This window comes from Microtus oregoni, unplaced genomic scaffold, assembly GCF_018167655.1.
Source record: "Microtus oregoni isolate MIOR12 unplaced genomic scaffold, Mior012 000043F_ref0000047, whole genome shotgun sequence".
NCBI classification, from domain to species: domain Eukaryota; kingdom Metazoa; phylum Chordata; class Mammalia; order Rodentia; family Cricetidae; genus Microtus; species Microtus oregoni.
In genome coordinates this window covers 10,129,427-10,144,664 of record NW_024543210.1, presented here as the reverse complement: position 1 = coordinate 10,144,664, position 15,238 = coordinate 10,129,427, and the positions used below count along the sequence as shown (strand labels likewise).

The following is a 15,238-nucleotide window of genomic DNA, read 5'->3' as shown; positions in this document are numbered from 1 at the left end:
TTAGCAAGGAGGCCTCTCTGAGAGGACTTAACCTCACTATGAGGACTTAAAAATGAGTAGTGTTCTGAGTCAAGGGAGAGGCTAGGGGTTCAGGCAGAGGAACCTTGTGTCTCAAGAGGTAGCCTGGCAGGTTAGTGAGATAGGCAGACTGGTGAGGCTGGGACTGTGGGTGAGGGCTGCCTGCCTGGTGTGACATGAGACTGGAGAACTTGCAAGGGATTGTGGACTCTGCTAGGCAGGAGATCCTCTGTGCGTGCGTGTGTGTGGTGTGTGTGTGTGTATATGCACAGAAACTTGGTTACAGTACAAAATTGATTATTGGATGTAGATTGATAGGGAAATCACTGCATTTGTTGAGGCATGGCAAAGGCAAGGGCAGTTGAGGCTAGAAGTGTGTCCATTGAGAGCTCTTTAGGAAGCACCATGTACAGGACTTGGTTTCTGGCTTGCACTGACTGGGCGCAGTGACAGTTAATGACAAAGGAAGCACTGTAGGAAGGTCAGGCTTTGGGGTGTGTTAGTTACTGTCCTTGCTGCCAGGACACAGTCCCCGACAAAAGCAACTCAGGAAAGGAAGGGTTTGTTTCGGGTCACAGTTGGAGGAATCAGTTCGTCATCACGAGATAGATGATCACATTTTATTTACAATCAGGAACCAGAGAGAGATGAAAACTGGTACCCAGCTCATTTTCTTTTAGCCATGAAACAATGCCTCCTGCATTCAGGGTAATGCTGCCTCTTCCATTGAACCTCTCCGGAAATGTCCTTACAGAATTCTCAGAGGTGTGTCTCCCAGGCGATTATAAAGTCAGCCAAGTTGACAGTAGAGATGAGCCATCACAGGAGGGAAAATGAGAGATTTGCTTGGGACATGCTTTATTTCAAGGTGCCTTTGAGACACCAGGGAGGAAATGATAATTAAATGGTGTGGGAGGTCCTTCTGTCTAAGTGTTGCTTTTATTGGTTAATGAATAAAGAAACTGGCTTGGCCTGATAGGGTAGATAGGTGGGGGAAACTAAACTGAATGCTGGGAGAAAGGAGGTGGAGTCAAGGAGAAGCCATGGAGCTGCTGCCAGAGACAGATGCGCTGAAACTTTGCCTCGACTTCGTGGTGATACACAGATTAAGAGAAATGGGTTAAATTAAGATATAAGAGTTAGCCAATCAGAAGCTAGAGCTAATGGGCCAAGCAGTGATTAAACTAAATAATATAGTTTCTCTGTGACTATTTCAGGTCTGAGCTGCCGGGCAGCCGGGAGATGAACAAACGGCTTCCTTACAGCAATTAGGTGTTGTTGTAGGTCCTACACGCAGAATAGAGCTCTGTACTGGTGCTGCTAAACTTTGAACCCACATATATGTCCAGTGATCTTCACCAAACTGCATGTAGGCGGTTACTACCACTGGCAGAAGTGTGGGTGTCAGATTGCTTAGGGGGAGAATGTAGAATCAAGGATATATGGGAGCTATGACCAGGCCTCAGGAAATCTGAAAACAGTAGGTCACTGGGGGAGGATGGCTTTGCCCAGGAGTTGTGGAGGTTGTTTGTGTAGCTCATCATGGGATGGGTACTTTAAACTAGAAGCTCACTTGTGCTTTGCTTAATGGGAGGTCTTAACTATAACCCATAATACCAGGAGCTGAGGCAGCATCCTGTTACTCAAAGACTCCCCTTGTGTCCGCACAGTGGCTACCACAGTGGAGGTTATACCCTCACAAGCCATGTCTGAAGCAGGCCAGTGCAAGTCATTAGAGACTATGTCTGCAGGGAGAGACGTGGTTGAGGCCAGTGTAGGCTTCCACAGTGAGTTCCAGGACAGCCTGAGCTTTAGCGTGAGATCCCAAGTTCTAGGCCAGCCTGTGCTATATAGTGTGAGACCCTGACTCAAAAAAGGAAGGAAAGGCATGGAGAGTTTGAAAAGGTCAGAGAGTAAAAAGTACACCTTAGCACCTCCCCAGCAGATGCTGCCATCAGACATGTTTCATCGCCACTTCTAGTTCCAGCAGAGGCTGAGAAAGGCTGTGTATTGGCCGTTATCTAGGATGAAAGGCCACTTTGGTCAGCAATGGAACAACAGTGGTGTCCACCACAGGTGACAGAAAGAAAAAGGTCACATGGTGTCATGAAGCCACAAGAAGAGAGAGTTTTAAAAAGTAAAAGTGCCAAATACCTCTGAAGGAAATTCAGATGAAGCGTGTCCACAGAGTTTGAGTGTGGTCACCGGTGCATAAATGTCAATGTTAGGATGGAGCTGGAAGGTAGTTTATAGAAAGAGCCAAACCGTAATCTATCCAGGATGAATGTTGTCCTTTGCAAGCGAACACAAGCAAATCAAAGAAGAGCACTGCTGTGTAGTTTTAACTGGTGCCCTGTAGAAGACCCTATTGCAAAGACGCCACATACTTGGGTGACAGGAAATGGAGAAATCAAGTTGATACTGACTATGAGGCTTCCTGTATGGCTAGTCTTTATAGAACCAGAGGGTGCTGTTGTAGGCTTCTGGGGTTAAAATAATCAACACTTCCCCCGCTATAAACCCAGTGAACTACAGTAGTGGGCAAGTCATGGCCATGGCTGCAGCAGCGGCACAGATGTTAGTGAGGTAATGCACTGCTTTTAGACTAAATTTAAGGCCCAGGACACAGGAGGAAATGCTTGCTCGGCCCTACAAATCAGCTAATAATAAATGGTTAAGGAACTCCCAGGACCCAGGCATGAACTTACTGCTATTATTTTGCTACATGGACATAATGTCATACTGCCTTATAAATTTATATTTCTTTTTTAAGATTTATTTTATTTATTGTGTGTACAATGTTCTGTTTGCATGTTTGCTTGCACGCCAGAAGAGGGTATCAGATCTTACCACAGATGGTTGTGAGCCACCATGTGGTTGCTGGGAATTGAACTCAGGTCCTCTGGAAGAACACTCAATGCTCTTAACCTCTGAGTCATCTCTCCAGTTCTAAATTTGTATTTCTATACCTATAGGTCAGAGCAGCTCTTAGACATCAGATTTTTCTTTCTTTCTTTGTGGAGTGGATTGTGGGTAATGTAGATGCTTACAACTGGTCAAAGAGCAGAGAACAAGCATCAGTGGAAAGCTCAGCCACAAGAGGAACATCTGTATCTCTTCCCTCCCAAGGCTCAGGGCCCACCATGGAGGAGGGACAGGAAGGAGTGTAATAGGTCAGGGAGGACTGGATTGAAACTGTCTTCTGGACATGCCAGAACGACTGCACTCATAGAAGCTCAAGCCAGCTGTGCTGGGGAGATAGATCAGTAGTTAAGACATCTGCTGCTTTTGCAGAGGACCCAGGTTTGGTTTTCTCAGTGCCCAAATGATGGATCACAAATGCCTCCAGTTCCAGAGTCTCTGACCTCCTTGTCTGGCTTCTGTGGGTATCTCACATATACTTGGTTTACACACACAAGAGAGATAGAGAGAGAGAGAGAGAGAGAGAGAGAGAGAGAGAGAGAGAGAGAGGAGAGAGAGAGAGAGAGAGAGAGAGAGAGAGAGAGAGAATGAGAATGGAGGGGTGAGGAGCACATGGATGAGGAGCAGTTGACCACTGATGGCTTCTAGTAAGGAAGAGTCAGCTTTCTTTAAGGGTGTGGCCCCTGATAGGTTGATCATGCTTTCCTGGATCGCCCCACACCCATGAGTACATAGACAGCAAAGATGGACTTGCGGGACTATTCTGAAAGAAAGAGAGGCTATGAAGTTGGAAGTGAGGCGTGGATCTGGGTGGATTTAGGAGGAAAGTAGGGGTGATCAAAATAGATTCTATGAAATTCTCAAAGGATTAATGAAAACATTTTACTCAAAACAAATGAAAAACCAAAATACAAATCTCCTCTAACTGGGACTTAGCTCTACCCAGCAGATTCTGCTGGGTGCTTCTGAGCTATACTTTTGTCTCTATGATGAGAGGATAGGATTGCTGGCCACGTGGTGAAATTGCTGTTTTCATCCAATTCAAGTGTCGCTTGGTATCTCTTCAACCTCAGGCAGGATAGGAAAGTCAGCCCCAGTTTCCTAACTGCAGCCTGGTGTTTGGGAGGTAACATGGGTGGAGCGCTCAGGCCAACATCGGCAAAGAACGAGCTCACGCAAAACTGCGAGCTTGTATATGACCTCATTTGGAGAGGCTTTCCCCTCCCACGCTCTTCTTGGCTGCAGCAGTCCAGTTTATGTTACATAAGTATAATTGTTTAAAAGCATTCTAGTATTTCCTTTGTTAGTGTGATTTGCAAAATACTTTTGAATGGCTTTGGAATAAAGCCCGATAAAGCTAAGTGCTGCTATGGTTTCTAAAAGTGTGATAAAAACTTTCTAATTTAATGATTAAAATGAAAACAAATACTGAAGTGATTTTTTTATATCGCCAAGTATAATTTTTTGGTATTTACATCTCACTATAAATGATATTTTTTTCCTTACAGTGTATCATTGTCAATTACTGGAATGCCTCATGAAATATAAGCAAGAAGTCTGGAAAGTAAGTTTGGCTCAAGCTGACTCATATTCACTAACTGGATTTATAGAAATTGTAACAATTGCTTATTATAATTTATTTTGATCAAATTTATACATGTCTTATTATTTTGATGTGATAAACATGTACTTTATTATTTTTTTTTTTGCTGGTAAAATTATCACTCAGAACAGAACTGAAACTTTAAGAACAGAGTGTCCTGACAGAATAGTTGAATGTATCTTAGTCATTGAATTAGGCAAATATTATATTGCGTGATAAGTGGGATTTTAATTTGAAATTGTGTTAGAATTTGTCTTTTTTTTCAAATAGCAGATATGAATTGTTAAGAAATGTGATTAGGGAAACATTTGTTTTTAAACTCAGTGCTTGGTATGTGGGCATACGCTGCTGTAAAAATCTTTCTTGGATTTGAATCTCATTAGGGAATTAATGGGCAGTGAACTTTTGAACTCGCCTTGGGGGCATCGTTTGCAGGACATACAAACAGACACTTGAATAAATGATGACGATGATGTGCTGACATAATTTAATCCATGAAGTCCACCTGAATGACGAGGCCCGGAGAAACGGCTCCCCTAAGCTCCCCCTTAGAATGTCTGCTGCCTGGGTGGTACTGGGTGCACGGCCTCTCTTTTCCTTTGCTGCTGCTGACTCAGAATGTGCTCCTCCCTCCTGCAGGACCTTTTGTATGTGATTGCATACGGGCCTTCACAGGTGAAACCCCCAGCGGTGCAGATGCTTTTCCACTACTGGCCCAACCTAAAGCCTCCTGGGGCAATAAGCGAGTACAGGGGGCTGCAGTACACAGGTAAGAAGAGCGCTCCGTGGTGGCCTGTGCTCATCTCTCCCGGGCCACCTGTGCCTTGCCCTATGTTAAAAAGACCATACATGTTAGACATGGTCATGAGTCCTTTCTGACACGGAGTTTAATGAGAAGCCGATTAGCCTGGTGCGGTAGCCCAGGCTCTTGAGGAGGCCGAGGCAGCAACATCAGTCAAACCTGGGAATTTGGGGACCATGCGACGCAAGATCCCATCTCTAGATACTCCGAGCTGAGTATGGTGGTGCAAGCATATGGTAATCCCAGCCCTGGGAGGTGGAGGAAGGAGGATCAGAAGTTCAAAGTCAGTCTTGACTACATACCAGGTTTGAAGTCATCATGAGCTACAGGAAAAAATGTTTCAAAACAAAACAACCAGGCCGTGCGGTGGTGGCACACGCCTTTAATCCCAGCACTCGGGAGGCAGAAGTAGGCGAATCTCTGTGAGTTCGAGGCCAGCCTGGTCTACAAGAGTTAGTTCCAGGACAGGAACCAAAAGCTACAGCGAAACCCTGTCTCGAAAATAAAAAAAAAACAACAAAAAAAAAACCAAAACAAAACCAAAACCAAAACAAAACAAAAAACCCGTAGATAAACAAGCAAAAAAAAACAAAAACAAAAACAAAAACAAACCCTTAATCATGCCAATTAAAATATTTATGACATCCTAGCAGATTGCCTAAGGCCTATCCCAGTTGCTGTCCAAAGGGCCTGCATCTTGCCCACTGCTAAGATTAATTACATCAAAACCAGAAGTGACGGGAGCTTGCCTGCAGATTTGCTATCATTTAGCAGAAGCCCCAGATGCCTGATTCTGTTCTTGCAAGAGTGTTGGGCACATTTCCAGTGTTACTGGAAGAGTTTCCTTATGACAATGAAACAGTAACGTTAAATGGGATGACATAGTCAGACATGGTGACCCACTCCTATGCCTTAGCATCCTGCAGTCAGAAGTGAAAATCTCTGGAGCTCAAGGCCAGCCTGAGCCACTTAGTCAATTTTTTAAAAGCCAGCCTGAGCTATATGAAATTCTTCTTTAAATATATAGTAATGGTATTTACCAAAAAACTTGCAAAAAAGAAAAGAAAAAGACAGGAAGAAAGACTGACTGACACAAGGTTTGAGGTTGCTGCTTATATATCATAAAGTATAAGAAAATCCCAGTGGCTGATGGAGTTTCTGATGTCCACACCCATCTTCCCTCAACAGTATCATACATATGCTTTACACCGTGAAAGGCGGATCCCAAGTGCTATACACTAGGATAACAAGTAGCAGCAATGTTAATGAAGGGAAGTAGACAGAATTCTCTGAAGTTGAAAGTCTCTTTGTTGGTATTTTGCATTGTTGATGGTAGAGAGTGCTTCATTGTTGCTAGACGAACAATTTGAATGTGAAAAACTGGCAAATAGAGTAAATAGAGTAACTCAATAGAGTAAAAAGTGAAATGGCTGAAATACTTGACACTGACCCTTTTGTGTAGGGTTCCTGATATAAGCGTCAAAGCCCTCTGGTGTTTAAATGGGTGACTAATACCAGTGAGAGTTACTTGTATGATAAATATTGATGAGATAACTGTGTCTCAGGCACTGTATTTTTGTTGTTGATATGGGAACCAACACAAAAGCAGACCTCATTAAATTGAATACAACCTAGATACAGAAGTTCATTTTATTCAGCAAATATTTGTGGGGTATCTAGATATGGAAATTCATTTTATTCAGCAATATTTATGGGGTGTTTGCTGTTGACCAGGAATTTCTCTGTGTACCAATAACGAAAACAAAACAGCTTATAGTCATTGGCATCTTAGAGTTTCCACACTAGTTGTGGGGGAAATATCTAGAAACTGATTGCCTTCTAGGGCTATTAGCACTCAGGTAGAGCGAAGAGATCTGTGGGAATCATGGGCAGGATCCTAGCTCATCCTGGTCATAGACGAGTCTGGGAGAGAGGTTTCTTAAGGGCGGTTCACAGGAGTGAAGCTCTTGCTGGTACCTGAGGCAGTGACAAGCACCTAACTAGACATGAGGAAACCATGAGCGAATAGACTGAGAGTTTAAGGTAGAAGGAACTTCGGGCCTTGTGAGGTGGACACAACAGACAGCCTGCTGGTGTTTAGGAACTGGAAAATTACAATGCAGATTGATGGAGGAAGGTCATTGGCTAATAAAGGAACTGCCCTGGCCCATTTTATTGGTTAGAGGATAGGTGGGAGGAGTAAACAGAACAGAACGCTGGGAGGAAGAGGAAGTGAGCTCAGAGTCTCAACAGCTCTTCTCTCGGGAGCAGACACCTGAGAGAGACGCCATGCCCCGCTCCCGGGATGAAGCTCTGACCCAGGATGGACATAGGCTAGAATCTTCCCGGTAAGCGCACCTTGGGGTGCTACACACAGATGATTAGAAATGGGCTAAATTAATATGTGAGAATTAGCCTAGAAGAGAATGGGCCAAGAAGTGTTTAAATGAATACAGTTTGTGTGTCGTTATTTCGGGGCATAAGCTAGCCGAGCAGGCGGCTGGGGTGCTGGGGACGCAGCCCCGCTGCCCTTATTACTACAGCAGATAGACAGTGGAATGAGCAGGCCCGTGGAAGACTGGCTATGCCAGTGAAGGAATTGGGGTCGTTTTCCAACAGCAAAGGTGTTCCCGAGACTCACCGGTCAGAGCATCCCATGATCCAAAATGCTGACAGTCGTGTCCACTTATGGGATAGCCAAAGCCTCTGGCAAGGACCAACCAACACATACTGTAAAACTGGTCCAGCATCTGCATGCTAAGATCAGAGCAATGCTTTCTTGCTCTTGTGGACTGATGGAGAGGTAGTTGACTGGGGACACCACTCACCAGTCTGTCCTTGTAGTCATGTGTCTGGCTTCCCTTTGTTCACTGCTGAGTCCCAGGTGCCACGTATAACCAGGCAGCATCCTCACTGACCAGGAGGGAGGTGAAAGTGATGGGAGAAGTCATCACTGAGGTCTCTGTACTGCTGTGCTTTTGGCAGCAGCTGCCTGCTGGATGCTGCTCTCGGAGCTTTGAATTTTGACCCTTCCCCTTCCACGCCAGTCTACTGGTATTATTATTCCTGTCTTGTTTGGACAGCTATATTGTTGAGCTGTAGCTTCCCTGACATTTCTAGAGACACAATCTGACGGCAGATGTTGGGTCCTCTTGCTCTTACAAGCTTACATCTCCCTTTTCTGAGACATTCCTTGAGCATTATGTGCAGGAGTTATGATATAGATGTATTGGTTGAGGCCAGACACCTCACGATTGGTTGTTCTCTGTACTTTGACAAATTCTGTGATCAGACTGTTGAAAAGAGAAGTTCTTTGACGACTAAGCACTGCACTTACCAGGTAGAGGTTCCCTAACCTGTGTTTACTTTTAGTGCACATGTGTGGTGTGCATGTGAGTGCCGGGGTTTGCAGGTATGGAGGTCAACGATTAATGTCAGATGTCCTCTTCTCTCCTCTTTATTGTCTAAAATGAGTTTTTTCATGGAACCTGGATGCCACTGGTAGATTGACTGGCAGCAATCCTGTCATCTCTCTCTTTCTACCTCTCAGTGCCAGGGTCACAGACTCATGCAGCCAAGCCTGACCTTTTACATGCTGGGGATCCAGACTCAACTCCTTAGGCTTACTCAGCAAACACTTTACTGAATGATCCACCACCTCCCCAGCTGTTTCCCACCTTTTATAAAAATTCCCGGAGCTGGAGAGAGGGCTCAGCACATAAGAGCACTGACTGGTCCTCTGGAGGATCTGGTTTCCCAGCACCCACAGGACAGCTCCCAACCACATGTAACTCCAGTTCCAAGGGATCCGGCCCTCTCTTCTGGCCTCTGTGGGCACTAGGAGCACATGTGGCGCATATCCAGACATTCAGGCAAACACCCATACAAATAAAATAAAACAGAAGAGAAATCATACAGTGATTGTCTTCTTACAGAACACTAGATAGTAAGTGACTTAGGCTTTGTAGCAAAGAACACCACCCATTGTCATTTAGTTTCCCTTTGTGGGACATAGATGCAACATAGAATCACCTTTCTAGGCAGAGCAGAGAGGGTGGGAAGTGCACTCTAGGACTACGCTTTGTCTGGATTATCAGACATCTAACCCCCGTTAGTGCACCTGGATTTTTGAGACTTGTATATAAGAAGGTTGAGCCAGGTCTTTCTGTTGTGCTTTCTCCATCTTTAGGCTCTTTCTTCTCTTCAGTTATCTTGATTTTGTATCTACACAACTAAAATCTCTTGACTTTTGTGGGTGGAATTACAAACACATGCATGAAACCACAATAAGTATATGCGGAGCCTTCCCCACTTTGTTCCCTTAGTGGTGGCTTACCCCTCCTTTCAACATCAGAGGTTAGTTTTGCCTGAGTTGAATTTTATAAAAATGGAAGTGTCCATTGTCTCGTGTGTGTGTGTGTGTGTGTAGTGTGTTATCTGTGTGTAGAGGATAACTGTTGTCTGTTTACCTTTATTGCTACAAATTGTCCATAAAAAGCGTGTGCCACAATTTTCTTATCTTCTCTACTATTGCTAGACATTTGAGTTGTTCCTCCTTTTTGGTTGTTGAAATAATGCTACTCTAGCCGGGCAGTGGTGGCGCACGCCTTTAATCCTAGCACTCGGGAGGCAGAGGCAGGCGGATCTCTGAGTTCGAGACCAGCCTGGTCTACAAGAGCTAGTTCCAGAACAGGCTCCAAAGCTACAGAGAAACCCTGTCTCGAAAAACCAAAAAAAAAAAAAAAAAAAAAAAAACAGAAAAAGAAAAAGAAAAAAAAGAAATATTGCTACTCAGAGCGTATTTTGATATGTCTTTGATGTGAAATATATCCCTATGAATGAGCCTGCTGAGCAAGAGGCATGTGTGTACCCAATTTTAATAGATGATGATAGACAGCTTCCCAGTTCAGTTATGCTAATCCACACTCTCATTAGGAGTGCATATTTATTGTAATAGCTTCATAGCTTCATTAAACATTCTTTTATGTATCATATAACTATAGCAAAATAAAATATACTTCCTTTTTAATCCACAAGACTGTTCTGGATTCTTTTAAATCTATAATTTAACATCCATCATATTAATCATACAGAGGGCTTTCAGTATGCCATTACTACATGTGCTTACAATGGCAAGTCTCATTTCTTTCTTCTTCTGCTTCTTCTTCTTTTTTTTTGTTTTTTACCAATCTATTACAGTTTTATTCAGAAAGTTATTGTCTTAGTGTTCTAGTGCCATGAAGAGACACTGTGACCACAGCAGCTCTTATAATGGAAACCATTTGTCTGAGCTGACTAGCAGTTCAGAGGTTTAGTCCATTTTCATCATGGTGGGAAGTATGACACGTGCAGGCAGACATGGCAGCTGAGGATTCCACATCCAGGTCGTCAGGCAGCAGGAGGAGTATCAGACACTAGGACTGGCTTGAGCATTTGAAGCCTCAAAGCCCACCCCCAGTGACTCACTTCCTCCAAGGCCACACCTATTCCAGTAAGGCCACACCCTCTAATCCCTGTTAAGTAGCACCGTTCCCCAGATGACCAAGCATCAAATATATGAGCCTCTGGGGCCATTTCTATTCAAACCACCACAGTTAATGCCTATCCCTAATGCTTAAAATGTTTCCCTATAGAAATTCCAACAATCTCATCTTACTTTAAAGCTTGTGATTGAGTGGTAGTTGATTTCTGTGCTGATGAGAAGTAAGGATCCAGTTTCAGTCTTCTGCATGTGCTATCCACCTTCCCAGCATTACTTGTTAAAGAATTTCTTTTTTTTTCTTCTTCTATGTATGCTTTTGGTATCTTTTTCTAGGATGAAGTGATGAGAGCTGTTTGGGTTAAATTCTGTGTCTTCTTTTCCACTGGTTTTGTGTGTGTGTGTGTGTGTGTGTGTGTGTGTGTGTGCTATGTTTTTTTGTTACTATGGATCTGTAGTGTTGTGATACCACCAGTATTGCTCTTTTTGCTTAGGACTGTTTTTGGATATTTTCACAGGTCTTTGTGTTTCCATATAAGTTTTAGTTTTTTGTTTTTTGTCTGTGAAAAACATTGCTGTACTTAGATGGAGATTGTATTGGGTTTTGTGTATCACTTTTGATAATATGCTTTCTTATAGAGTATTTTCCTGAACCATAAACATGGATGCTCTTTCCATTTTATAAAATGTTTTATATAATATCTTTCTTGATGCTTTATAATTTTCTCTGTAGGGAACTGTCACACCATTGGTCAAGTTTATGCCTTTGCTGTTTTACTTTACCTTTTGAAGCTACCTTGGTGAGGATTGTTTAAAAGATCTCTTTTTCCAGGAGTTCTTTGTTGGTGTATAAAGCTACTATATTTTTAAATGTTGATTTTTGCACCTTGCAACTGATAAAAGTATATAACAGATCTATGAGAATTTTTGTGTGTGTGGATTCTTTAGGGTCTTTCAAGAGAATGGCTATATCACCAGTAAATAGGTATAGTTTAACTTTTTCATCTCCTATTTGTGTCCACTTCTTCCTCTTGCCTATCACTCTGGTTGTGTTTTTAAGCACTATAATAAGAGAAAAGATGAAGGTCAGTTGTGTCTCATTTCTGGGTTTGCATGAAACATTTTCATTTTCCCCTCTGTATAACACTGCTACAAGTCCGTCACACTTGTCTTTAATTACACTGAGACACTATCCTTCTGTTTCTGTACTCTTCATTGTTTTGATCACAAAGGAGTTTTGTCAAAGATCTTTTGTGACATGATGCTGTGGTTCCTGCTCTTCTCCCGTCATTGCTCAGGCTAAACCTCCTCTGCTGATTTCTAAGTTCTTGTGTGGTTTGTTCTTTAACCTATTGATAATTGATAAGGATAAACTATAGTTTCATTCTTCTATGTTCAGACAACATATTTTGTATTATATATTAATTTTGTATGTACATGTTTATGTGTGTGTGGTGCGTGCATGTGTAAATGGTCATGTACAGCTTGGGTGAACTGGCTGGTTTTGTGTGTCAACTTGACACAAACGAGAGTCATCAGAGAGGACGAAGCCTCAGTTGAGGAAATGCCTCCATGAGAGTCAATTGTAAGATATTTTCTCAATTGGTTGATCAATGGGGGAGGCCCATCATGGTGGGTGATGCCATTCCTGGGCTGGTGGTCCTGGGTTCTATAAGAAGGCAGACTGAACAAGCCAGAGGAAGATTAGCTTTGGCCTCCAGGTTCCTGGCCTGCTTAAGTTCCTGTCCTAACTTCCTCCAATGAAGGGCTATGCTCTGGTAGTGTGAGTCAGATCAACCCTTCCCTCCCTGACTTGCTTTTTGGTCATGGTTCTCTGTAGCAGCTATAGAAACCCTGACTAAGACACAGGGGCTCTCTAAATAGTCCTGGCTGACCTGGAACTCATCTTGCAGACCAGGTTGGCCTCAAACTCAGAGTGATTCACCTGCCTCTGCTGTCAAGTGTGGGAATTAATGGTATGTGCCCCAGTGCCTGGCTCTGCCCTAATTTTGGAGACAAGGTCTTTCATTGAGCTTGAAACTCTGATTTGGCTTGACTGACTGGTCAACCAGCCCCAGGTTTCTTCTGTCTCTGTCACCGTCTCTGTAACTGCAGGCACACTTTGTTGTGTTTGGCTCTTTTCTTTGAGTTCTGGGATCAAATTCAGACCTTATTAGTGTCCTTTATTGGCTGACCCATCTCAACAGTTCAACATTATTTATGTACTTTTTAATATTTTTTTAGGGCTGAACATATAAATATTTCTGTGTAATTAAAACAATTTATACAGTATTCTATGTATATCTATGATTTATTACCGGTCTGGTTTGAACCTTCTATACCATCATTGAGTTTTTTAAACTTAAAAATATTATTTTATTTTGTGTGTATTGGTGTTTTATTTGCACATATTCCTGTGTATCACATGCCTACCTGGCTCCTTAAAAGGCCAGAAGAGGGTTTCAGATCCCCTGGAACTGGAGTTATACACCGCTGTGGGCTGCCGTGTGGGTGCTGGGAACCAAACCCTGGTCCTCTGCAAGGGCAACAAGTTGCTCTTAACCACTGAGCCATCTCTCCAGCCTCTCATTAAATTTTGTTTACTTTCTCTATCATTACTAGGATTGAAGTCCTGAAGTTTTTGTCCACTATGTTTGTAGATTTGTCTAATTCCTTCTTGTTCTGATCTATTTGCTATTTATATCTTGAGATGGTGTTAGGAGGTAGGTATATGAAAATTCAGAATTTGATCTCTTTTAGGTCAATGAAAACTTTAACCAGTTCTTGAAATGCATCTTTTTTTTCATCGTTTGTGATTCTTTTTTTTGTTAAAATTTACTTCATCACAAACTAATATAGCTATGCAGACTTTCGCAAGTGTTTGAATGGTATAACTTCTCCGCCATCTCCATCTTGTAGGGCTGGATTTCAGGTGGGCCACATCACCCACCTGGCATCTCCATGCATTCTGGTGGCCCCAGTTCCAGTCCTCATGCTTGTTTAGCAAGGACTTTAGTTACTGAGCCATCTGCCCAGCCTGGAATTGATTTTTTTAAACAAGGTACTTTTGTGTTTCCTTTCCTGCTAATCTACTGGGAATAAGTTTTCTCACTTTGTATTTGTCTGAAAAATGTCATTATCATGCCTTTACTTATTTGTTTAGCTTTTGAGAGAGGCTCTTGCTGTGCACATTAGACTAGCCTAGAATGTGAGATCCTTTTAAATGTGTTTTCTCTTATGTATACAATTCTAAGCTGGCGCTCATTTTATTCATACACCTTGGAAGTATTTTATGAACTTTCTTTTTGGCTGCTATTTGGATGCACACTATTGGTTTTTTGCTAGTTTAGAGGTAACAAACCCTATTATTTGTTTATTTATTGACTACTTGGCTATCCCCTATCCAGTCCTGTTCTTTCTGCTTGCCTTTTGGTGACTCATAGGACTTCTCTAGCTGACACTTGCTGCCTTGTCAGCTTTGGGAAGTGTTAGGTGTATCCCGGTGTTGTTAGGGATCATAGAACTTACAGAAGGCACAGTTTTCATAGCAGGTATGATGACAGGGACCAAGTGTGCTGTTGCATCCGTGTTAGCTAATGTATGATGCTCTTGTAATCATCATGAAGACAACACAAACAAACAGTAACCACAACAAAACAGGAAGTCATAACCTGTCTCTTCCGATCAGCACACCCCTCTGTAGCCATGGGCAATCGGTGATGTGGTTTTAATAGAGCTCATGTACTCATCTAATTCAGGTATATATGCAAATTAGATGGAGGAGCATGTACTTTTCCTGTCCGACTTCACTCATCAACATAGTGTTTCTGAGCTTAATCCATATTGTTAAAGATATTCTTTTCATTCTCCAAATGTCCTGTTTTATCAAATGTTTGGGTGGTTTCCAACTTGGGGCCAATATACATGAAATATACTATGACCATCTCATGCATTTCAGTCATTTGTGTGATGGTCAGCGACTGACTTTTTTTTTTATTTAAAGATATACTATTGCTGCATGTATGCGTGTTTGATGAGTACGGATGTGCTCACGTGCCATGGTGTTTGTGTGGAGAACGGAGAACAGCTTCATCAAGTCATTTATCTCCTTTTGCCTTTATGTGGGCTTTGGGGATGGAACTCAGTTGCCAGGCTAGCTTGGGAGGCGTTCTCCTGAGGACACTCCCTCCAGTCCTTTCCAAACCTGCACCCACTCACCGCTGTTGTTTCCCGGCCCAGGACCCTCAGAGCAGGAGGTCTGTTGCCCAGAAGGGGAAGCACAGACACTGTAGCTTGTTCCTGACTGCAGGGGTATTTCACAACGGGGTCAGCTGTTGGCATCTGCATTTATTGATTGGTTCCAGGAAGTTTCATTTCCAGTTATTTAAAGTCCTTATCTTGAAATTTTATCGTA

The 15,238-nt window shown here is 42.8% G+C and overlaps 1 protein-coding gene across 10 annotated transcripts in view; it reads left to right on the top strand.

The window, feature by feature from the left end:
* Window positions 1-15,238, top strand: part of Unc79 (unc-79 homolog, NALCN channel complex subunit) — a 241,101-nt gene that overhangs the window by 68,332 nt on the left and 157,531 nt on the right. For all 10 annotated transcript variants that reach the window (XM_041633347.1, XM_041633346.1, XM_041633349.1 and 7 more), the window contains exons 6-7: window positions 4,449-4,504; window positions 5,183-5,312. In XM_041633347.1, coding sequence (XP_041489281.1) covers window positions 4,449-4,504; window positions 5,183-5,312 — 186 coding nt within the window. The remainder of the gene's footprint in view (window positions 1-4,448; window positions 4,505-5,182; window positions 5,313-15,238) is intronic.